This window comes from Schistocerca piceifrons, chromosome 9 (genome assembly GCF_021461385.2).
Source record: "Schistocerca piceifrons isolate TAMUIC-IGC-003096 chromosome 9, iqSchPice1.1, whole genome shotgun sequence".
NCBI classification, from domain to species: Eukaryota; Metazoa; Arthropoda; class Insecta; order Orthoptera; family Acrididae; genus Schistocerca; species Schistocerca piceifrons.
The window spans coordinates 32,837,965-32,862,363 of NC_060146.1; the positions used below are offsets into that span (position 1 = coordinate 32,837,965).

Below are 24,399 nucleotides of genomic sequence, written 5' to 3' on the forward strand. Positions count from 1 at the left end.
GGGTGGCAGATCATAGCGATGTGGAATGCTGACAAAGAGGATGTTTGTATGTGATAAATGAGCCAGATGCTTTTTTAATTCTGAGCAGGTTGTAGAGGTTTCATTTTTATATACATTGTTAGAGCCACCAAACAAAGCTACAAAGTCTTTTGAAGTCAATTTGATATAATTTCATCAGTGTAAACATTCTTAATTACCTCCGAAAGGGAAGCCCCAGGCTTGACATAACTCATGAAACTGATGCCTCATTAACAAGAGAGGCTATTCCGCGTCCATGGCTATCAGCTAAAATGTGCAGTTTTCCCATATGATTATGTATTTTTTGCTGTGACCTAGGCATATGTTGACATGGATTACACGTAGGCCTATTCAGGGGAGCAGCAACGGCTGAAACGTACCTGTGTATTTTCAAAAATATTTTCTGAAGCACTATCATCACTTATTTCGCTTAGCACTTCGTACCTGTTTTGTAGTTGAATAGGTGGGTTTTGTCTGACCCTGTAGACATTGGTATCATAATTCCATTCTGACGATTTTTCATGTGTTTTCGTGCACACCAAGAACGGAACTTTGTTTCGCATACGCCATTACTGCCTACTCTCCCGTACTTTTTACACACGTTATGTCTTGTATTTTTGTACTATAGCTTATGATTCCCATGAAGTTCACTGAGCGATTTATTTATGCCCGTTGTGTTCAGCTGCAGGGATTTGTTGCACTCGTGTTGTAAAACAGGTATCCCTTCCACTAACACTGCAATGATGTTGTTTGTGTAATCCATCTTATTAAGTTTTTGCGTATGAATGAAATATATATTGAAGTACACATTATGTCTGACAGCATGGTCAGTGAATTCTACCATTGATACTTTTTTCCAGGCAGTTACTGAATTGTCAAGAACAGATGGTCTCGAAAAATATGCACGGGCATTTACTAATGTTTATGAGTTCTTTAACAAGACTTATGCAAATGAAAAACTTCTAGCGTTAAAATGCCAGGAGCTTGAATCAAATTTGGAGTCATGTACAGAAAAGTGTTCTGTAGCAGTGGCTCAGGTGGAAGAAAATAGGGATATCATAACAAAGCTCAAGCAGGTAAACTTATAATTACCCAATGTATCATTTTTTTATATGGGAGATGATTATTTTTTAAGTAAGTTTTTTTAAAATTAATACTGTAATTAAGTTAAATTTTTCCACAATTTGTTCACCGCAGGACTTAGAGTGGTCTCGGAAACTAACAGATGCTGCTCATGTACGGGAACAAAATGCACAAGAAGCAATAGAAAATCTACGGCAACAAGTTTCTCGCCTGAAACAGGAAATTGAAAAGAAAAAAGAAATGGCAGGAGAACAGGCAGATGAGTAAGTGATGGTAACTAATGATTTGAACACATCATATGGATGTAGTTTATGAATGTATTGCTAATTAATGTGTTACTTTGAGTTCTTTTCATAAACAGTGATCAAGTTACTTAATTCAGTTAATCAGTGATTTCTTCCTGTCCTTTACCTCCTCTCCCTCACCAACCTACTTTTTCCTTAAGTATAAACACAAGAACAATTTCAAACAGCCATGGTTGCTATTGTGCAGCATATATTGTGATGACCGGTTTCAGCAAATTATGTTGCCGTCATCAGATCTGTAAAGCATAGATCAACATCTTCAAGCACACTTGGATCAGACATAAACTTGCGTAATACAGTTTAACAGAAAAATGGACTATACTGTGGAATATAATGTACCTTCTGCAGGCTTTTGACACTGTTGACCACAAAATATTACTGGAAAAAATAGAACACTATGGTATCAGAGGAATTGCAAACAACTGGATTGCTACATTCCTAACCAATCGGATGCAGAGAGTCAGCATGAAATACACTAATAGACAAAGCAACTCAATAACTGAAATACTATCAAGTAATAAAACTGTAAAGCAAGGTGTTCCACAGGGCTCAGTATTGGGACCCCTACTTTTCCTCCTGTATATTAATGACTTGAGCTTGAATGTTGATGCACACAAAACAATAATATATGCTGATGACACAACTGTACTCCTCAAAGGGGAGAATACAGAGGCTGTGCAAAAAGCTGTGAACTTGGCCACTGAACAACTGGGCAACTGGGCTAAAATCAACAGATTAACTATCAACACCAAAAAGACAGCTTCCATGAACTTTCACACAACACAAAATGCAAACTACTCTCAGCCATTTGTCACTGTAAATAACCAGCCAATAGATACCGACATTGTTTTCAAATTCCTGTGTCTGTGGGTTCAAGATAACCTGAAATGGAATACACATACAGGGATGGTAAATGCCAGGATTTGTACTGGATGTTATGTATTGAGTGTACTGAAAACATGTGCTAGCCTGAAAACATTAACCAGCACGTACTGCGCTTACATACAAGCCCACCTGAAATATGGTGTAATATTCTAGGGAAATTCTCCAACTGCTCTGAGCACATTCAGAATCCAGAAGAGTGCAATGAGGATTATTACTGGGAGCAAACCCAGAAACTCCTGAAAACTCATCTTCAGAAAGTTGGAAATCCTTACACTGCCTTGCCTCTACATTCTCGAGACTCTAAAATTTTTCAGAAACCACATAGTGCTAACTGACCCCAGAGTCGTAAAAAATAATGAAATACATGAACACAACACCAGGAAAAATGCAAATCTGCATGTTATACGTACAAACACTCAACTGTGTAAAAAGGGAGCTTTCCACAAGGGCCTCCAACTGTTCAAAAATCTTCCCACATGTGCTAAGTCCATCGAAGACAACATACAATTTAGCAAAGCCGTGAAGTCATATTTGTTGTGTGTGGCACTGTTTTTACTCTGTAAATGAATACTTAGAACAGTAATCTTGCTATTTGTGTTAAGTTGAAAACATTGAGCAATATAATACATTAGGATACTATAGGCCTATGTTAATATATGTTAACAATGTTAACTGATATCTTCCGACATCTGCAACACACTGTGTACCATCAGATCACATGGGATAAATAAAATAAATAAATAAGTACATTCATTGAATCTTGACCAAATGCGTTGGATATCATATCTTAGCATAGAACGATATTTCGTGAACATGAGAACAATAGTGTATCAGCAAGTCAAGCATAAAATGACTGTTACACAAAACAAGGTACATATTGCACTGATTATACAAGCTTGTGTTCATAAATTAGCAGAATAAAGAGTGAGATTCTCTTGTAAACATCACACACATTACAACTAGCCACCAGGCGAGTTTGGTAGTAGTTGAAAACAAAAATAAGTCGTGTCATATAAAGTATAAAGACAAACGAATGATCCAAAAATTTTACACTGCAGACATACAATAAATAAATAATCCAAAATCAGAGTATGTTACAGTTATTTTGTTATAATAATTCCAAATTAATGTTATATAAAATTTAAAACCACCATAGAAACCATAATGGGATGCACTGTATCTTCAATATATCATTAATACACAAGTAGTGAAGCCAGTCATATGGCATGTTCATATGATAAAAATAGATACTATAAAAATATACATGTTATAAAATGCAGGCAGCATAAAGCCTTGACAACCATACAATGTTTTTCGATACATCGGTGCAATTGAACATGAAGGAACTACAAAGGGAACATTAAATTTTCCACTTATAACTACCACAAACACATCATTACAAGTGCAGAAGCTATTCAATGACATCACTTAAATGGCTTTATAGAATCACAATATTTACACTGTCAACATGTAGATTGAAGTTTAGGTACTAGTATGGTGCTCAAGGTCTTGGTGTGAAAGACACAGATGACAAGACCACAGGAATAAACAGCGCAATCCTGCAACTTGCTAAGTAATACAATAAAAATAAACTTGCTCTACAATATATTCATTACAAATAGTGCCATGTAGCTTGCTACACACAATTCACAGTGTATTAAACTATCAACTTGTAGCTCAAAGTCCAAGGGTGCTAGTACTTAATGCTGCTTACATTTTATGACATGTATGTTTTATTGTGTTTGTTTTTATAATGTGAACATGTTATATGACTGGCTCCACTACTCATTTATTAGACAATACATTGAAGGTACAGTGCTTCCTGTTATTTTTTTGAAGATGGTTTTCAATTTTATGTAATTTTAATTTAAAATTATTATAACAAAAGAAGTGTAATGTACTCTGATTTGGATTATTGATTTAATTTATTATATGTCTGCTGTGTAAAATTCATGGATCACTGGTTTGTCTTTATACTTAAAGTGACACGAGAGAGAGAGAGAGAGAGAGAGAGAGAGAGAGAGAGAGAGAGAGAGAGAGAGAGACTACTACCACAGTGTCACTTGGTAGCTGGTTGTAAGGTCTATGATGTTTACATAAGAATCTCTCTCTTCATCCTGCTAATGTGCAAAGATGGGCTTGTATAATCAGTGCAATATGTACAATGTTTTATGTAATAATTATTTTATGCTTGACTTGCTGATGGACCACTGTCCATATAATAGTCTTTAAATAATAAAATATCACCAATAGGAATTTTCTGTGACTTGTCCAAAGCATTTGATTGTGTGAACCATGACATTATGTTACTGAAATTACAATTCTATGGTATAAATGGAATAGCATATGAATGGTTTAAGTCATACCTACAGAACAGGAAACAAAAAGTTTCTTTATATGGTCAAGTGATTTAAATAAGTTTGCCACTTCATCTAAATGGGATGTTCCCTTCTGTCCTTGATATATGTGAACGACGACCTTCCTTCTTATCTGAAAGAAGAAGCTGAATTTACACTGTTTGCTGATGATACAAGCATCATTATTAATACAGTAAAAGAAACTCCAATTGAAAATGATACAAATAAGGTCTTTGCAAAAGTCATTAATTGGTTTTCTGCAAATAGGCTTGCTTTAAACTTTGAAAAAACACAGTACATCCAATTTTCTGTAGCAAAAAGTACGGTTCCTTCAATAAATATAAAACATCAACAGAAGTCAGTAGACAGGGTAAAGCATCATAATTGGAAAATTCATATTTTGGATCTTCTAAAGAGACTAGGTTCAGCAACTTTTGCAATCAGAATAATTTCCAATTATGAGAATATAGAAATTAGTAAGTTAACATACTTTTCATACTTAACTGTCTGATGTCATATGGAATAATATTTTGGGGCAACTCAACACTTAGACAAAAAGTACTCACTTTTCAAAAGAAAGTGGTTAGAATAATGTGTGGGCTTCATAGTCACACATCTTGTAGGTATGGTATCTTTTTAAAAGATTGGGAATTCTTACAACAGCCTCACAATACATTTACTCACTAAAGAAATTTGTTCTCAGCAACATGGACCAGTTTAGAAACCACAGTGACATTCATGATTATAATACCAGAAAAAAGAAAGACTTACACTATCCTTTACTCAACCTGTCTTTGGCACATAAAGGGGTAAAATATGCTGCTATAAAAATTTTTGACAAATTACCTGATGAAATAGAATGTCTGACAGACAGCAATAATAGCTTAAAAATAAACTGAAATCATATCTCCTTGACAACTCCTTCTATACCATAGATGAATTCTTGAATAGGAATAAATAAATCCATAGATATAGTATATGCATGTTGTGCCATTTAAGGGAATGGGATAAATAACAGAAATATTAATCTTTAACACTGTACTGTAAATGGAACACGCAACCAACTAACTAACTATTGTTCTCATGTTCATGAAATATCGTTCTGTGATATGATACTATATAAGATGTGTTTGGTCAAGATTCAGTGAATGTGCTGCGGAAGGTATGTTATATTCCATGGTATAGTTCGCGTAGGCAGCATCTATCTTGAACCAATGACCTTGCCGTTGGTGGGGAGGCTTGAGTGCCTCAACAATACAGATAGCTGTACCGTAGGTGCAACCACAATAGAGGGGTATCTGTTGAGAGGCCAGACAAACGTGTGGTTTCTGAAGAGGGGCAGCAGCCTTTTCAGTAGTTGCAGGGGCAACAGTCTGGATGATTGACTGATCTGGCCTTGTAACACTAACCAAAACGGCCTTGCTGTTGTGGTACTGCGAATGGCTGAAAGCAAGGGGAAACTACAGCCGTCATTTTTCCCGAGGGCATGCGGCTTTACAGTATGATTAAATGATGATGGTGTCCTCTTGGGTAAAATATTCTGGAGGTAAAATAGTCCCCCATTCGGATCTCCAGGTGGGGACTACTCAAGAGGATGTCGTTATCAGAAGAAATAAAACTAGCATTCTACGGATCAGAGCGTGGAATGTCAGATCCCTTGCAGGAGTAGCTTTAATATTGAATAGCAAAATAGGAGTGTGGGCAAGCTACTACAAACAGCATAGTGGATGCATTATTGTGGCCAAGATAGACACGAAACCCACACCTACTACAGTAGTACAAGTTTATATGCCAACTAGCACTGCAGATGATGATGAAGTTGATGAAATGTATGATGAGATAAAAGAAATTATTCAGGTAGTGAAGGGAGACAAAAATTTAATAGTCATGGGTGACTGGAATTCGACAGTATGAAAAGGAAGAGAAGGAGACGTAGTAGGCAAATATGGATTGGGGCTAAGAAATGAAAGAGGAAGCCGCCTGGTAGAATTTAGCAGAGAGCATAACTTAATCATAGCTAACAATTGGTTCAAGAATCATGAAAGAAGGTTGTATACATGGAAGAACCCTGGATATATTAGAAGGTTTCAGATAGGTTATATAATGCTAAGACAGATTTAGGAACCAGGTTTTAAATTGTAAGACATTTCCAGTGGCAGATGTAGACTCTGACCACAATCTATTGGTTACGAACGGTAGATTAAAACTGAAGAAACTGCAAAAAGGTGGGAATTTAAGGAGATGGGACCTGGATAAACTGAAAGAACCAGAGGTTGTAAAGAGTTTCAGGGAGAGCATAAAGGAACAATTGACAGGAATGGAGGAAAGAAATACAGTAGAAGAAGAATGGGTAGCTTTGAAGGATGAAATAGTGTAGGCAGCAGAGGATCAAGTACATAAAAAGATGAGGGCTAGTAGAAATCCATGGGTAACAGAAGAGAGACTGAATTTAGTTGATGAAAGGAGAAAATACAAAAATGCAGTAAATGAAGCAGGCAAAAAGGAATACAAAGTCTCAAAAATGAGATCGACGGGAAGTGCAAAATAGCTAAGCAGGGATGGCTAGAGGAGAAATGTAAGAATGTAGAGGCTTATCTCACGAGGGGTAAGATAGATACTGCCAACAGGAAAATTAAAGAGACCTTTGGAGAAAAGAGAACAACTTGCATGAATATCAAGTGCTCAGATGGAAACCCAGTTCTAAGCAAAGAAGGGAAAACAAAAGGTGAAATGGAGTATATACAGGGTCTATACAGGGGCGATGTTCTTGAGGACAATATTATGGAAATGGAAGAGGATGTAGATGAAGATGAAATGGGAGATACGGTACTGCGTGAAGAGTTTGAGAGAGCACTGAAAGACCTGAGTTGAAACAAGGCCCCAGGGTAGACAGCATTCCATTAGAACTACTGATAGCCTTGGGAGAGCCAGTCCTGACAAAACTCTACCATTTGGTGAGCAAGATGTATGAGACAGGCGAAATTCCCTCAGACTTCAAGAAGAATATAATAATTCCAATCCCAAAGAAAGCAGGTGTTGACAGATGTGAAAATTACCGAACTATCAGTTTAAAAAGTCACAGCTGCAATATACTAACGCGAATTCTTTACAGACAAATGGAAAAACTGGTAGAAGCTGACCTCGGGGAAGATCAGTTTGGATTCCGTAGAAATATTGGAACACGTGAGGCAATACTGACCCTACGACTTATCTTAGAAGAAAGATTAAGTAAAGGCAAACCTACGTTTCTAGCATTTGTAGACTTAGAGAAAGCTTTTGACAATATTGACTGGAATACTCTCTTTCAAATTCTGAAGGTGGCAGGGGTAAAATACAGGGAGCGAAAGGCTATTTACAATTTGTACAGAAACCAGATGGCAGTTGTAAGAGTCGAGGGACATGAAAGGGAAGCACTGGTTGGGAAGGGAGTGAGACAGGGTTGTAGCCTGTCCCCGATGTTATTCAATCTGTATACTGAGCAAGCAGTAAAGGAAACAAAAGAAAAGTTTGGACTAGGTATTAAAATCCATGGAGAAGAAATAAAAGCTTTGAGGTTTGCCGATGACATTGTAATTCTGTCAGAGACAGCAAAGGACTTGGAAGAGCAGTTGAATGGAATGGACAGTGTCTTGAAAGGAGAATATAAGATGAACATAAACAAAAGCAAAACGAGGATAATGGAATGTAGTCGAATTAATTAGAGTGATGCTGAGGGAATTAGATTAGGAAATGAGACACTTAAAGTAGTAAAGGAGTTTTGCTATTTGGGAAGCAAAATAACTGATGATGGTCGAAGTAGAGAGGATATAAAATGTAGACTGGCAATGGCAAGGAAAGCATTTCTTAAGAAGAGAAATTTGTTAACATCGAGTATAGATTTAAGGGTCAGGAAGTCGTTTCTGAAAGTATTTGTATGGAGTGTAGCCATGTATGGAAGTGAAACATGGACGATAAATAGTTTAGACTAGAAGAGAATAGAAGCTTTCGAAATGTGGTGCTGCAGAAGAATGCTGAAGATTAGATAGGTGGATCACGTAACTAATGAGGAGGTATTGAATAGAATTGGGGAGAAGAGGAGTTTGTGGCACAATTTGGTAACAGGGTGCAGCCAGCTGCAGGTGGTGGCACATGTTGGCACTAATGACGTGTGTCACTTTGGATCTGAGGAAATTCTCTCTGGATTCCAGCGGCTATCTGATTTGGTGAAGGCTGCCGGTCTTGCTTACGAGATGAAGGCAGAGCTCAACATCTGCAGCATCGTGGACCTTTGGTGCAGAGCCGGGTAGAGGGTCTGAATCAGAGGCTCAGACGGTTTTGCGATCGTATTGGCTGCAGATTCCTTGACTTGCGCCATAGGGTTGTGGGGTTTTGGGTTCTGCTGAATAGGTCAGGAGTTCACTACACTCAGCTGGCGGCTACACGGGTAGCAGAGGATGTGTGGCATGGACTGGGCAGTTTTTTAGGCTAGAAGGCCTCGGGAAAGTACGGGATGGGCTGCAATCTCAAAGGGTGCATGGCAAATACAGGACGTGCTTGGATCAAGGAACAGTCGGAATTGTAGTTGTAAATTGTTGTAGTTGTGCTGGAAAAGTCCCTGAGCTTCAAGCGTTAATAGAAGCACAGAAGCTGAAATCATTATAGGTACAGAAAGCTGGCTAAAGCCTGAAATAAGTTCTGCAGAAATTTTTACGAAGTCTCAGATGGTGTTCAGGAAAGATAGATTAGGCAGAATTTGGTGGTGGAGTGTTTGTGTCTGTCAGTAGTGGTTTATCTTGTAGTGAAGTCAAAGTAGATACTCCGTGCGAATTGGTATGGGTGGAGGTTATACTTAACAGCCGAACTAAGTTAATAATTGGCTCCTTCTACCGACCCAAGACTCCGATGATATAGTTGCTGAACAGTTCAGAGAAAATTTGAGTCTCGTAACAAATAAATACCCCACTCATACGGTTATAGTTGGTGGGGACTTCAACCTTCCCTCGATATGTTGGCAAAAATGCTTGTTCAAAACCGGTGGTAGGCTGAAAACATCTTCCGAGATTGTCCTAAATGCTTTCTCCAAAAATTATTTCGAGCAGTTAGTCCATGAACCCACACAAATTGTAAATGGTTGCGAAAACACACATGACCTCTTAGCCACAAAAAATCCAGAGCTAATAGAGAGCATCATGACTGATACAGGGATTAGTGATCACAAGGTCATTGTAGCTAGGCTCAATACCGTTTCTTCCAAATCCACCAGAAACAAACGCAAAATAATTTTATTTATAAAAGTGGATAAAGTGTCACTAGAAGCTTTCCTGAGAGAGAATCTCCATTCCTTCCGAACTGACTATGCAAATGTAGACGAGATGTGGCTCAAATTCAAAGATATAGTAGCAACAGCAATTGAGAGATTCATACCTCATAAATTGGTAAGAGATGGAACTGATCCCCCATGGTACACAAAACAGGTCCAAACGCTGTTGCAGAGGCAACGGAAAAAGCACGCGAAGTTCAGAAGAACGCGAAATCCCGAAGATTGGCTAAAATTTACAGTCGCGTGAAATTTGGCACGGACTTCAATGCGAGATGCCTTTAATAGGTTCCACAATGAAACATTGTCTCGAAATTTGGTAGAAAATCCGAAGAAATTCAGTTCATATGTAAAGTACACAAGCGGCAAGATGCAGTCAATACCTTCGCTGCGCAGAGCCGATGGTACTGTTACCAACGACTGTGCCGCTAAAGCGGAGTTATTGAACGCTGTTTTCCGAAATTCCTTCACCAGGGAAGACGAATGGAATATTCCAGAATTTGAAACACGAACAGCTGCTAGCATGAGTTTCTTAGAAGTAGATACCTTAGGGGTTGCGAAGCAACTCAAATCGCTTGATACGGACAAGTCTTCAGGTCCAGATTGTATACCGATTACGTTCCTTTCAGATTATGCTGATACAATAGCTCCCTACTTTGCAATCATATACAACCACTCACTCACCGATAGATCTGTACCTACAGATTGGAAAACTGTGCAGGTCGCACCAGTGTTTAAGAAGGGTAGTAGGAGTAATCCATCGAACTACAGACCTATATCATTGACGTCGGTTTGCAGTAGGGTTTTGGAGCATATACTGTATTCAAACATTATGAATCACTTCGAAGGGAACGATCTATTGATACGTAATCAGCATGGTTTCAGAAAACATCGTTCTTGTGCAACGCATCTAGCTCTTTATTCGCACGAAGTAATGGCCGCTATCGACAGGGGATCTCAAGTTGATTCCGTATTTCTAGATTTCTGGAAAGCTTTTGACACCGTTCCTCACAGGTGACTTCTAATCAAGCTGTGGGCCTATGGGGTATCATCTCAGTGTGCGACTGGATTCGTGATTTCCTGTCAGGAAGGTCGCAGTTCGTAGTAATAGACGGCAAATCATCGAGTAAAACTGAAGTGATATCAGGTGTTCCCCATGGAAGCGTCCTGGGACCTCTGCTGTTCCTGATCTATATAAATGACCTGGGTGACAATCTGAGCAGTTCTCTTAGGTTGTTCGCAGATGATGCTGTAATTTACCGTCTAGTAAGGTCATCCGAAGACCAGTATCAGTTGCAAAGCGATTTAGAAAAGATTGCTGTATGGTGTGGCAGGTGGCAGTTGATGCTAAATAACGATAAGTGTGAGGTGATCCACATGAATTCCAAAAGAAATCCATTGGAATTCGATTACTCGATAAATAGTACAATTCTCAAGGCTGTCAATTCAACTAAGTACCTGGGTGTAAAAATTATGAATAATTTCAGTCGGAAAGACCACATAGATAATATTGTGGGGAAGGTGAGCCAAAGGTTGTGTTTCATTGGCAGGACACTTAGAACATGCAACAAGTCCACTAAAGAGACAGCTTACACTACACTTGTTCGTCCTGTGGTAGAATATTGATGCGCGGTGTGGGATCCTTACCAGGTGGGATTGACTGAGGACATCGAAAGGGTGCAAAAAAGGGCAGCTAGTTTTGTATTATCAAATAATAGGGGAGAGAGTGTGGCAGATATGATACGTGAGTTGGGATGGAAGTCATTAAAGCAATGACGTTTTTCGTTGCGGCGAGATCTATTTACGAAATTTCAGTCACCTACTTTCTTTTCCGAATGTGAAAATATTTTGCTGAGCCCAACCTACATATGCAGTAATGATCATCAAAATAAAATGAGAGAAATCAGAGCTCGAACAGAAAGGTTTAGGTGTTCGTTTTTCCTGCGCGTTGTTCGGGAGTGGAATGGTAGGGAGATAGTATGATTGTGGTTCGATGAACCCTCTGCCAAGCACTTAAATGTGAATTGCAGAGTAATCATGTAGATGTAGATGTAGATGTAGGTGACTAGAAGAAGGGATCGCTTGGTAGGACATGTTCTGAGGCATCAAAGGATCACCAATTTAGTACTGGAGGGCAGCGTGGAGGGTAAAAATTGTAGAGGGAGACCAAGAGATGAATACTCTAAGCAGATTCAGAAGGATGTAGTCTGCAGTAGGTGCTGGGAGATGAAGAAGCTTGCACAGGATAGAGTAGCATGGAGAGCTGCATCAAACCAGTCTCAGGAGTGAAGACCACAACAACAACATTTCGTGTTAATATTAAGTTGTTTTACATCTTTACATATGATACCAGTGCGGCTTTACAGATCTGATGTGGCAATGTAGTTTGCTGAAACCGGTCATCACAATAAATGCTGTACAATAGCGACCTTGCCTGTTTGAAATTGTGCTTCTGTTTCTACAGTAATCTAGATTATTCCGTAACTTGACAATGTTCAGCAGATATGCTTTTTTTAAAGTCATTATGTGGTCATGCGGTTTGTTGCCTTACAGAAGAATGTTCACCCATCTGTTGTGATCTCTGCAGAAAACTGGCCTGCCATGGCGTCATGTATGTTTCTTAATTATTGTCATTTTGAAGTATAGTAAAACTTGCTCAAAATCGAATCACATGGGACTAAAATAATTGTCATGGGACAAGTTTCCATATTACACAAAACGCAGAAGGCTGCCTGAAATTTGTGAGGTATCATGTACAAAAGCATAAGTTTGTACTATGCACGTATTTACCTACCTTCACTCCTGCGCAGTAGACGTTCATTTGCAGTATATTTTAAAATAGACCACTAGACTTTTATACTAATCGATAAATCGTATGACATTTCCGTATGTTTACTCCAAATTTAATTTTGTTTATTGTTGTGTGTACATACATATTATTCCCATGTTTATTTGCGTTGAAAGAGCCCAGCCATTCCTCCATAAGACCACTCACAATTTACGCCTTTTTATTGCTTGCCAGTGTCACTAGCCCTTCTGAGCACCAGTGGCTTCTCTCTTTAACCTACCATTTTTCCAGACAGTAGTACAGTGAGTCTTTCCTCAGACATTCTCCTGCCGGTGTATTTTTCACTCTGAATTGCTAAAGATTTTGAAGGAAGTGCGTGATAAAACAGACCCATTACATCAGCACCGAACACATATTTTGCATCATACTTCGCAATTAGGTTGTACAGTTTTGTCTTCCGTTCTGTTGCTGCACGTTGCTGCACATGCTTAGCTACTCCACACAATGTTGTGCCTAGCTTTGCAACTGTCTGTCCATCCATCTGGTGGATACCTTTAACTCTGTATTTCCAGGTGCTTTAGCTACTTTCAGAGCCTCACTCTGCGACACGAGTCCAGAGAAAGCTATGTTTTTTGCCTGTGTACTTATGGCTTACACTATTTCGTTAATTTATTCGTTTCTCATTTTCTTGACCTTTGTTTTCATATGTCCATTCTCTTTCATCCATTCATACCTTATCTCATCTTTGTTTCTTAAAGTATCATAAATTTGTATTTTTTTATAGCTGGTCTTTGGTGAGGGCAAGGTCCACATCAAGGATAGTGCCATGGGATTTGGAATAGGACCATGTGAAATTTAATTGGGAGAAGGTATTCAGAGATTCCAGGAATTTTAGCAGGTCAGTCTCACCACGAGTCCATATGGTAAAGATGTCATCAATGTATCGAAGCTGAACCAGAGGCTGAAGACTTACAGATCCCAGGAAATTAACATGTGCTCCAAAGCAGTTTTGTGGAGGGATCAGGAGTACCGCGATTGGATGTGGTGGCCCAGGAAATCTGTTTTTAACTAGGCTGGTGGGGTAATTATGTGCAGTGAAGGCTGAGGTGAGAATGATGGTGTATTGCTGTAAAGAGTCTGCATCCGAGTTCTCAGGTATTCAGATCTTGCCCAATGCAGTCCCTGACAATTAGTCTTTCCTCCTCATCCTGTACGTTAAGTCTCCTCTGGCCTGCAGTTCTGGGTGACTTTCTGGGAATCTACCCCTTTTCCTAGACCTCTCCAGTCCTTTTGCTTCACCCTTCTTTCTTCCCCTTCAACCCTTCTACCTGAAGAAGGAGCCACTGGCTCCGAAGCTTGCCAATCACAAGTCTTTTATCTGTGTGTTCTACCGCCTCTTGGTGACTAGATTTTTTAACTATCCAGTTACATAATTTTATCAATAATTGATTATTTTCGTTGTCATAAATTTGTATTTTATCGCATTTGAAACACAATGTTATTTTGTGCACAGAGAATTTGTCTTTCTCACTCCCCTCAATTACCTTAATCATTTTTTCAACATCATGTTACCACTTAAAGGGATACTGGTCAACTGAAAATGGCAGAAAATAATGCATGTAGTGTATTTCCTTGGGATGCTTGACCTTGCTGGGTAAAACCATTGTTTAATGGAACGATATCCACCTCTTTCACTGTGAAGATTGCAGCAGAGTATTTGTAGGTATGCAAAAATGTTCAGTGTGTGCCCACATGTGTCAATAATTATGGAAAACAAGAAACACTGACAAACGTATGACTCACCAATGAATCATTTCCTCTGGTGCACCAACACTGTGCCTAACTTGTTCATCGCTGCACAGAGTGGCACGATTTAATGCTGACGCACACAGTGCTGCATTGCGGCGAATCTCTTTTCTTGGTTGTGTGCTGCTCAACAGTATTGTCAGAGCTGTACAGTCCTTGTAATAAAGGTTGTGACCTTGTAGAGTCATGAATAAATAATGTATACTGTAATACAACATTACTGTATAAGCTATTTTGCAGATTATACAATGAGTTATTAATCAAGTCCTAAATGTGCATTCCATTTCCACATTAGGCACATCCTGCTTTATACAAAAAATTAGCATGTACTGAATAAATTGGGACTGAAATACTTGGATCCTTAGGTCAGAATTCCGAATTATACATGCTCCTGATTATGAATATGTCATCAGTAAATCTCGAACGGGTGAAGGATTTGGGATTGTGGTTTTTTTAAGAGGGTTTCCTCTAGATGGCCCATGAATAGGTTGACATAGCATGCTGCCATGAGAGTGGCCATAGCCATATCCCTGACTTGTTTGTAGGTAATGCCCTCAAAGAAGAATTAATTGTAGATGAGGATATAGTTGGTCACAATAACTTGGAAGGAGGCTGTAGGTCTGAAATCCATCGGACATTGAGAAAGATAGTGTTTGATAGTGGTAAGGCCATGGGAATCGGCGATGTTAGTGTAAAGGCAGGTAGCATCAATAGTGATGAGCAGGGCACCATATGGTAAAGGAATAGTAACTGTGGAGAGTGGAGAGTCAGTGGAGAAAACAGTTGGTATCTTATATATAGGAAGGTAAGTTGTAAGTAACAAGTTGAAGCTGTTGGTCTATGAGAGCAGATATTCTCTCAGTGAGGGCACAGTAGCCACAGACTGGGACTACTGCTGGATTTCTGGAATGGGGTCACGGTGGCAGGGTTTATGAGTGGATGACAGCTGGCAGAGTCCTTCCTCCAGGTAATCCTTGCAGTTAAAAACAACATTGGTGAAGGCTTTGTCATCATGTAGGATTATAAATTTGGGATCAGTTTTTAGGTGTGGATGGCATTTCTTTTTGCAGATGTAAGGTAAGTTTGCAGGCCATTGTGCCCCTACTGAGAGAATCTCTACTCTTGTAGACCAATACCTTCAGCCTATGACGTGCAACCTTCCCTCGTCTATAAAATATACCTACCATTTCCTCCACAGACTCTGCACTCTCCACAGCTCCTGTTCCTTTACCACATGGTGCCCTGCTCGTCACTATTGATGCTATGTCACTTTGCACTAACATCCCTAATGCCCATGGCCTTACTGCTATTGAAAGCTACCTTTCCCAATGCTTGATGGATTCCAAACCTACAACCTCCTTCCTAATCACCATGACCAACTATATCTTCACCTACAATTACTTCTCCTTTGAAGCCATTAACTACAAACAAACTTGGGGTACGGCAATTGGCACTCGCAACGCACTACCCTGTGCCAACCTATTCATGGGCCATCTAGAGGAATTCCTCCTAATCACCCAAAATCCCAAACTCCTCACCTGGTTTGGATTTACTGATGACATCCTCATAATCTGCATCAAGGGTGGGGACACCCTGTCCACATTCCTCCAGAACCTCAAACCTTCCCCATTCACTCCGCCTGGTCGTGCTCAACCCAACAAGCCACCTTCCTCGTTGTTGACCTCCACCTCAGAGATGGCTGGATCAGTACCACCATCCATATCAGAGCTACCAACCATCAGCAATACTTCCATTTCGACAGCTGTTACCCAATCTGTACTAAGAAGTCCCTTTCATAGAGCCTAGCCACCAGTGGCCGTCACACCTGTAGTGACAAGTTGACCCTCTCGAAATAAGTGCAGGGACTTTCTGAGGCCTTCACCGACTGTAATTACCCTTCCCTTGTACAAAAATATATCTCCCGTGCCTCATCTCTTCTGTCACCCACCATCTCTCAGGTTCCACTGTTTGGAGACAGAGGAGCATTCCCTTCGTGACTCAGTATCACCGAGGACTGGAGCAGTTGAATCACATACTCCGCCAGGGTTTTGACACCTCGTGTCGTGTCCTGAAATGAAAACTGTCCTACTCACTATCCTTGCCACTCTTCCCACAGTGGTATTCCAATGCCCACCGAACCTACACATTATCCTTGTCCATCCCTACACAACTGACCCTTGCTCCCAACCCCTTGCCTCAGAGCTCATATCCCTGTAATATACCTAGAGGCAAGGCTCTGTCCCATAGATCCTCCTACCACCACCTACTCCAGTCTGGTCACAAACATCACCTATCCCATCAAAGGCAGGGCTACCTGTGATCGAGTCATGTAATCTACAAGCTAAGCTCAACTGTGGGCGTCACAACCGACAAGCTGTCTGTCTGCCACCGACAAACTGTGGCCAAGAAACAGCTGGACAAGCCCATTTCTGAGCACGGCACCCGACACACTGTCTGTATTTCAATGACTGCTTCACAGCCTGTGCCATCTGGATCCATTCCACCAACATCAGCTTTTCCGAATTGCTCAGGTGGGAGTTCTCCGTGCAGTATATCCTACATTCCCTTAACACTCCTGGCCTCAACCTTTGTTAGTCTTTGTCCTTACATGCTAGCCTCTTCCCTGTTCCCATCCCAGAACTACAGTCCTCTATTCCACCAACCCACCCACAGTCTTTTCTACCTCTCTCCTTTCTGCTAATCTCCCCCGCCCTCCATCTAACCTTCCGACTGCTCCTAGCTGCCCTACACTCTCCCCACCTTGTGCCTGTATCCTGCCACAAGCAGCACTTAACTGTTCCCCTCTCTTAACCTGCTATCCCTCCCCCTCCCTGCCCCAGCCTCCGCCTTGCCCCCACCACCCGATTGCGTCTCCCGTCGTTTGCTGCCGCTCACATTGTTGCCTCGGCAGCCAGAGACCACGGTCATGTATGTGAGTTGTGTTTGTGAAGGGTGTTTGTGTATGTCCAATCTTCAATAAAGGCTTTGTTGGCCTGAAGAATTATTTTCTTATAGTCTTTTTGTTGTGCCCATCTATGACTCAGCATCTCTGCTGGATTGTAGTCTTTATTGCTTATGCAGTAGTGATACAATTAGGCTAGATCTCCCAGTGTGGTAATGCAAGAAACATCTTTCATGTTGAAGCCGTGGCCCATTGCATGTAAGAAGCAAACTATCATATGATTTCTATATGGGGGCTGTACACTTCTAGACCACAATCGGTCTGCTAATGGTTTAATGCTACCGTTGTACCGTGTTGTGCTAATCTTTTCATATCTGCTGAACTGTTCCTTCACTTCTTATTTTTCCCCTCTTATTGCTCCATCCAGGTCTATCTGAACTGTCTATCCTACTACCTTCTCTTGACCATCATCAGTTTTCCACCTCGGTTGCCCTCTTGTATTTTACGAGTGCTCTCCACTTATGTCTGTCAGTGTACTAGTCTTCTCTCAGGGTGTTTCCTACCTGATCGCTCTTATTCTGGTGTCCCTGTTTACTCGGTCCAGCCAACTCTTCCTTGATCTTACTAGTGGTCTGCCAATTCCATCCACATGTAGCCACTATTGTACTCACCTGCCCACGTCTGTTCGTTCGACATTGCCAAATCAGCTCAAATGAACCCTTGCCACTCCTTCTTTCAAGGATGTGTACACTTCAACTTTTTCTCTTATTTTTTCATTTATATTCATATCCTTCATAGGCTTCTGGACCAAAATATGAAAGAAATTCATTTCTTCAGCCCGCTGTTCGTTTGGTTGCTATGCATGTTTCTAGGCCATATGTTGTTATGGGGATAAAGTAAGATTGAAAGAAAGCCTGTTTTGATCTTATGGGGACTTGTTCATTCCAGAGTAGATTCTGAACTTGATACCATAAGTGAGCACTGTGGCAGGGTTATTGATCTTGTGCTGTATCCTGTTATCGCTGGAAATGGTACACTTGAGATATTTGTACTGGTCTACTATTTCCAGTTGCGAATTTTCCATTCTTATTTTTCCTGCCTATTGATTGACATTGCAAATGTTTTACTCATCTGTGCTCCTAGACAGTCATTCCAGGTGGGCAGCTCTCCTGCACTTCTTTTTCTGTATTATCTCAAAGTAGTACATTGCCTTCACATGCCAAGATTTTGATCTCCTTGTTTTGCTTCATTCCTTTCATAGCTTCTTCTGTGACACTGATAAAAAGTTACAGGGGATGGGCACTGCCTTGTTGAACTACTTTAATTGTTTGGAAACATTTTCTATCTGTACACAATTGCAGCAATCTTTGCAATGTGAGAATTAACCTTGTAGGTATATTTTTATTTCCCATTCTCTACCATATTGTCTTCCCTGAGACTATCAAATGCTTTTTCAAGATCTAAAACTGGAAGTGTTAAGTCTCTGCTCTTCTCCCAGTGCTTTTCCATCAATATTATGCGTGCTTATATGAGGGTTCTCTGACTCCATACTGCTCTTTCTATGGTTGTGGTTCTGTTAGCCTTTTGTTGTGCATTTTCTCAAATATTTTCAGACAGTGAGACTGCTGTCCACCCTGATAGCTGAATGGTCAGTGTGAAGGACTGCCGTCCTAAGGGGCCCGGGTTCGATTCCTGGCTGGTTCGGGGATTTTCTCCGCTCAGGGACTGGGCGTTGTGTTGTCTTCATCGTCATTTCATCCCCATCTGGTGCGCAGGTCACCCAATGTGGTGTCGAATGTAATAAGACCTGCAAAGAGGCGGCCAGACCTGCCCCTTAAGGGGCCTCCTGGCCAGTGACACCAAATGCTCATTTCCATTGTTCTGTAACTGCTACATTTCCTTCAGCATCTTTTTTTGAAGAGAGGTACTATTACTTTCTGTTTCCAATTATGTGGAATTTGCACATATTACTCTATGATGTCACTGTATTCTTAGTGGACCAGCTGCTTTGATCATGCCTACACTGACTTCATAAAATGAAGCAATGAACAGTACCATCAGCTATGTGTCTGCATCTATTATTTATTTAACTGTGACTGATTTTGGTGGTCCACTCCACAGTGGCAAGTGGTGGTGATGTAATCAACAGTAATCAGCAACATAAAAGGAATGAAAACATTGGTATCCACAAACCAGTTCACATGTGGCGTGACTAGTTGGTTGATGGGTTGCATCAGATGCACCGTACATAAGCACAGTGGCGCCAACTTAGGGGGAGGGGAGGGGAGGGGGGGGGGGGGAGGGGGAGGGCAAGGTACTTAGTGCCCCACCCCCAAAAGTAAAAAATACGGGCCTCCCCCCCCCCCCCCCACAATATTCAAACATGCATTTCTCACCACTCTCTTCCCCTTCCTCATCTCTTACTGGGAAATTTGTTAAAATTTGCACGTACATTTTTGCATAATAGTATGTAATGATTATGAAGGAAAAAAATACCGATTTTACGAGTTATTGCGTATTCCTTTCTGCTACTCCTCCAACCTCCGCATATGACGAACTGTTGTGACAGTGTTTGTCCCTGCATCTGTACTATTCCCATACTTTTACTGTACGTAGAGATGCGGGGAACGAAAGCTCACCATGAGCTCGCAGCGCTTTGGCTGCTAGGACGAGCTCCACTTCCTCCCACAGCAGCCTGCTGGCAGCTTGTAAAAGAAACTAATGAGCAATAGTGACACCGAATTTGATGGTGATCGCTAGAAGGACTAGGTAACGTTAAAGACTATTCATTCATTTTTGTAAATTCTATTGACAATCACTAGGTACAACACCACACAAATCAGCACCGGCTCCAGGCATTTTGCTGCCCCGCGCGAACATGTCAAGCGTCCCCCCCCCCCACCCCCCCCCCCACCCATTTTTCGACATAGTCAACTTTTCTCACAATATATTTCATATATGATGCCTTATTTTCACATATCACATACATTCGTCTCTTTGTCTTTAAGATCAAAGTAGCAGTCAGTGATATGTTTACAGTGCAATACATTTGAAGCCATTTTTGTTGGAGAAAACGTTTCTTTTGTAAATCGGAGCACACTGTTTCTGTACCACAGATAATTTTCAATAAGACCCTTGATTTTATGAATAATTTGTATTTCCAATTTATTCTCACATTCCTTCATTTCTTCATTTACACAAGATGGATTTGCCGCCCCCAAAAAAATCTATCTGCCACCCTGGGTGACGGCACGGTTCGCCCCCCCCCCCCCCCCCCCCCGCGCCCCCCCTCCTCTGCCCTCCCTAGAGTCAGCCCTGACAATAATCAACACTATTGTTACTTGGCTACTTCTTGTTAGGTGCACAGTACTGTTACGCAGGCCACAGATAATGTTGGCAGCAAATGTAAATATTCCGGAGCAGGGCATAGCCAGTGGTCAGTCTTTCTGTGATTCAGTTCAGTTGTTAATCTTTCGTCCCTTACTGTCCAGTTTAAAATGGACAAGTTTATAATTAGGAAGAAATGTGACAATGTGGTAACTGTTAGTGATGGTGTAGCTAGACCCAGTGTTAGTGGTGCTGTGTGTGACAACAAAGACACAGATAGTGACGGAACTGTGGCGGTGACACACTGTTCGCAGAAAAAAACAGCACTGTTATCAGGCCTCTTGGAAACAGCAATTTACATGGATTGATTACAATAAGGTAAAATATGTTATTTTTTGCAAAATTTGCAGACAAATGTTTGAAGAAAATCGTTTTCAGTTTTCTCACAAAATGGAAAAACTTTCATGGAAACTGGTTTTTTGAACTGGAAGAAAGGGGTAGAAAAGTTGAAAGTGCATGAAGCATCGGGCTGCCACAGAGAAGCTGTACTGAAATTCAAATCCTTAAAATTGAATGACAATGTATTTAGCCAGATTTCCAAAGAAAAACTGACACAAATGAAAGAAAACCGAGCTTGTTTACTAAAAATCATATCTTCCCTCCATTTTTAGCATTGCAGGGGCTTGCAATACATGGGCATACTGATGAAACACGTAACCCTGACAATTTATTACGCCTTTGATGTGAAGATAACCAGCTATTTTTAATATGGCTACAGCACGAAACTTACAAATAGACATCCTATGTTGTGCAAAACAAAATTTTGGCCATTTTAAGTCATACACTTCTTAGAAAATTATTGGAGGATATCAAGAGTGCAGAGTATTTTGCAATAATAGCAGACAAAACAACAGACATAGCCACCAAAGAGCAATTTAGTATCTGTATAAGATTTGTTGATACTTTGGTATAGATAGAAGAATATTTGTTAGAGCTATACTCAATACAAAGTACCACAGCTAAGGCTCTGTTTGATATTATTATCGACATTTTAAGACGATTTGGTTTGCCTACATCTAATTGTAGGGGCCAATGCTTTGATGGTCCAGCTAACATGGCCGGATTATGTAATGGTGTCCAAGCAAAGTTTATGGAAATGGAGAAGAGAGCTATGTTTGAGCACTGCCTTGCACACTGTTTAAATGTAACACTACAAGACATTGTGAAAGCAGTTCCAGAATGTCAAAATGCATTGAATGTTATGAAGGACTTAATACATTTTGTGAGAGATTCACCTAAAAGATTAGATCTTTTTGCTCACCAGAAGGCAGATGCCTCTACAAATTTGAAACCACTCTGTCCTACAAGGTGGGCCGTAAGATGCTTGGCAATGTCTTCAGTTTTGTTCAACTATACAGAACTTCAGGAATTTTTTCTAAATGTTTCAAGAAATGACAATTCAGACACTGGGGCCACAGCAAACGGCTTTTTGATTAATATGCAGTCATATGGTTTCTTTTTCATGTTATCACTTTTGGTAAAACTGTTTGGTCGTACTGATACCGTAAACATAGCACTACAGAGGAAACCCCTACACTTAGAGGAGGCCAATAAGATGGTTTCCACTCATGTAACTTCTATTAAATTTATGAGAACAATTTTGAATCATTCTGGGGTGAAGTAACTTCAAAATGTCAAGATATGAATGTTGATTCCCCAAAATTACTCCGTAGAAGAAAAGTCCCTAAGAAATACGATGACTCCATCAATTCATCTGTAGAAACATTCACTGAAGTATGTGACAAATATAGAAGATTGTATTATGAAACAATGGATACATCCATCAGCTTCTTGGAATCATGGTTCAAAACTCAATCATTCATGTTTGTAAATAAAATTGAACAATTTCTTCTTGGTGATAACAAACATTCATTCGATATTTTATCTTTCTACAAATCAGATATAGACAAAGAATGCTTGCTGCTCCACCGAAGCATGTTTCATGAGATTATCCAAAGTAGTGATTCTGCGAATATTAGTTCATTGGATGACATAGTGAAATACTTAAAACAGGAAAACCACCTGTTTGGCCTACTGCCTGAACTAGTGAAATTCATACGTGTAGTGCTGATGATTTCAGTAACATCCTGCACTGCTGAGCAATCGTTTACTTGTCTGCGGAGGGTGAAAACGTTATCTTCGTTCTATAATGAGGCAGGATCGTCTTAATGCCATCGCCCTTCTCAATGCCCATGGAAATGAGTTGACGAAACTCGACCTCGATGCCATATGTGATGAGTTCATATGCAGGAATGATCTGGGGAGGAGTACATTTGCCATAAAAAATTAAGGTATGCTTCTTCAACCTTATTTATGTATTTGTTTTGTACCACTACTGACCTATACTCCAACTGAAATGATATTGTGATTGATGTTTCAGCGAGTCGAGGGGTAGGGGCTAGTCGCCAGCCATTCGTATTTTGCATGCTTTTCAGCTGTTTGCATTTTTCATTATCCTCACAATCTTCTTTTGTTTCTTGAAAGGTGTTATGCTGTGAGGGGAATTTCCCAAGAATATGATGTCATAACTCAAAAGGGAAAGTATGCATGCATAATACACCTCTCTCCTTCAGCACTTGTGTTGTTCCATATAATTCTCATTGCATAGGTCATTTTAGATAGGTTAGAATTTAAGAATGTGATGTGGGAATTCCATTTCAGATTGTCTTGTAAGTAAACAAAGCAATTTTGTTTCAGTGACGCTTTAAAGTGTTAATCAGTAGCTTATTCTTCACAAACCACTCTGAAATCTTTTCATTTGTAACTTCAGCATACAGCCTAAGAGCCTTTCTATTTCCACCTTCAATCAATACACTGGTGTCATCTGCAAATAGGACTGGTTTGGAATGTCGAACATGTAGATGGAAACGCAAAGCTATATGTCAAATGTAGTACCTAATAAAATGATTCTTGCCCGCCCCCCCACCCCACCCCCCCCCCCTCAAAAATATTTTCAAGTTGGCACCTCTGCATAAGCAGTTTGTGGTTGCCAATATTTTCATTTCTTTTAATGGCACTGAGGGCTGTTGGTTATATGACCACCATTTGCCATAGATGGGCCTGACAAGGTTTTTATTATTTTTATGGTGTCGATTACTATCGGTTATACACAGTCCGGTCACATCAATGCAATCACCTGTCAAAAGCCTCAATAATTACCTTTTGCAGTGCAGACTGCTACGAGGCGTGCACTCCCGGTAGATGCCACCGTGCTGAGGAAAAACAAACTGCATACAGTAGGGGCAGACACGGTCCCGAGGGATAGATGCTTACTTGTGTCGACCAACAGTACCTTCCAGAATGACAAGATCACTTAGGGAATGTCACGAAAACATTCCCCAGACCGTAATACTCCTTTCTCGTTTGCTTTCAGACGTTACTCCATACGCACCGATGACCGTCTGTCCGACGGAGCGTAAAATGTGATTCGTCTGAAAAGTCCTCCAGTTGCCACTTGGTGGACATCCAGTTGTGGTACTGGCATGCAAATTGCAGCCTCGATTGCTGATAAATGGCAGTCGTCGTGGGTGCGGGAACCGGGCACCTGCTGTGGAGGCCCGTATGCAGCAACA

General features: G+C 40.4%; 1 protein-coding gene across 1 annotated transcript in view; it reads left to right on the plus strand.

The window, feature by feature from the left end:
• LOC124716668 (cilia- and flagella-associated protein 58-like) overlaps positions 1-24,399 on the plus strand; it is a 300,831-nt gene that overhangs the window by 72,920 nt on the left and 203,512 nt on the right. The window contains exons 3-4 of the mRNA XM_047243206.1: positions 879-1,094; positions 1,216-1,364. Of these exons, the coding sequence (XP_047099162.1) occupies positions 879-1,094; positions 1,216-1,364 (365 nt within the window). The remainder of the gene's footprint in view (positions 1-878; positions 1,095-1,215; positions 1,365-24,399) is intronic.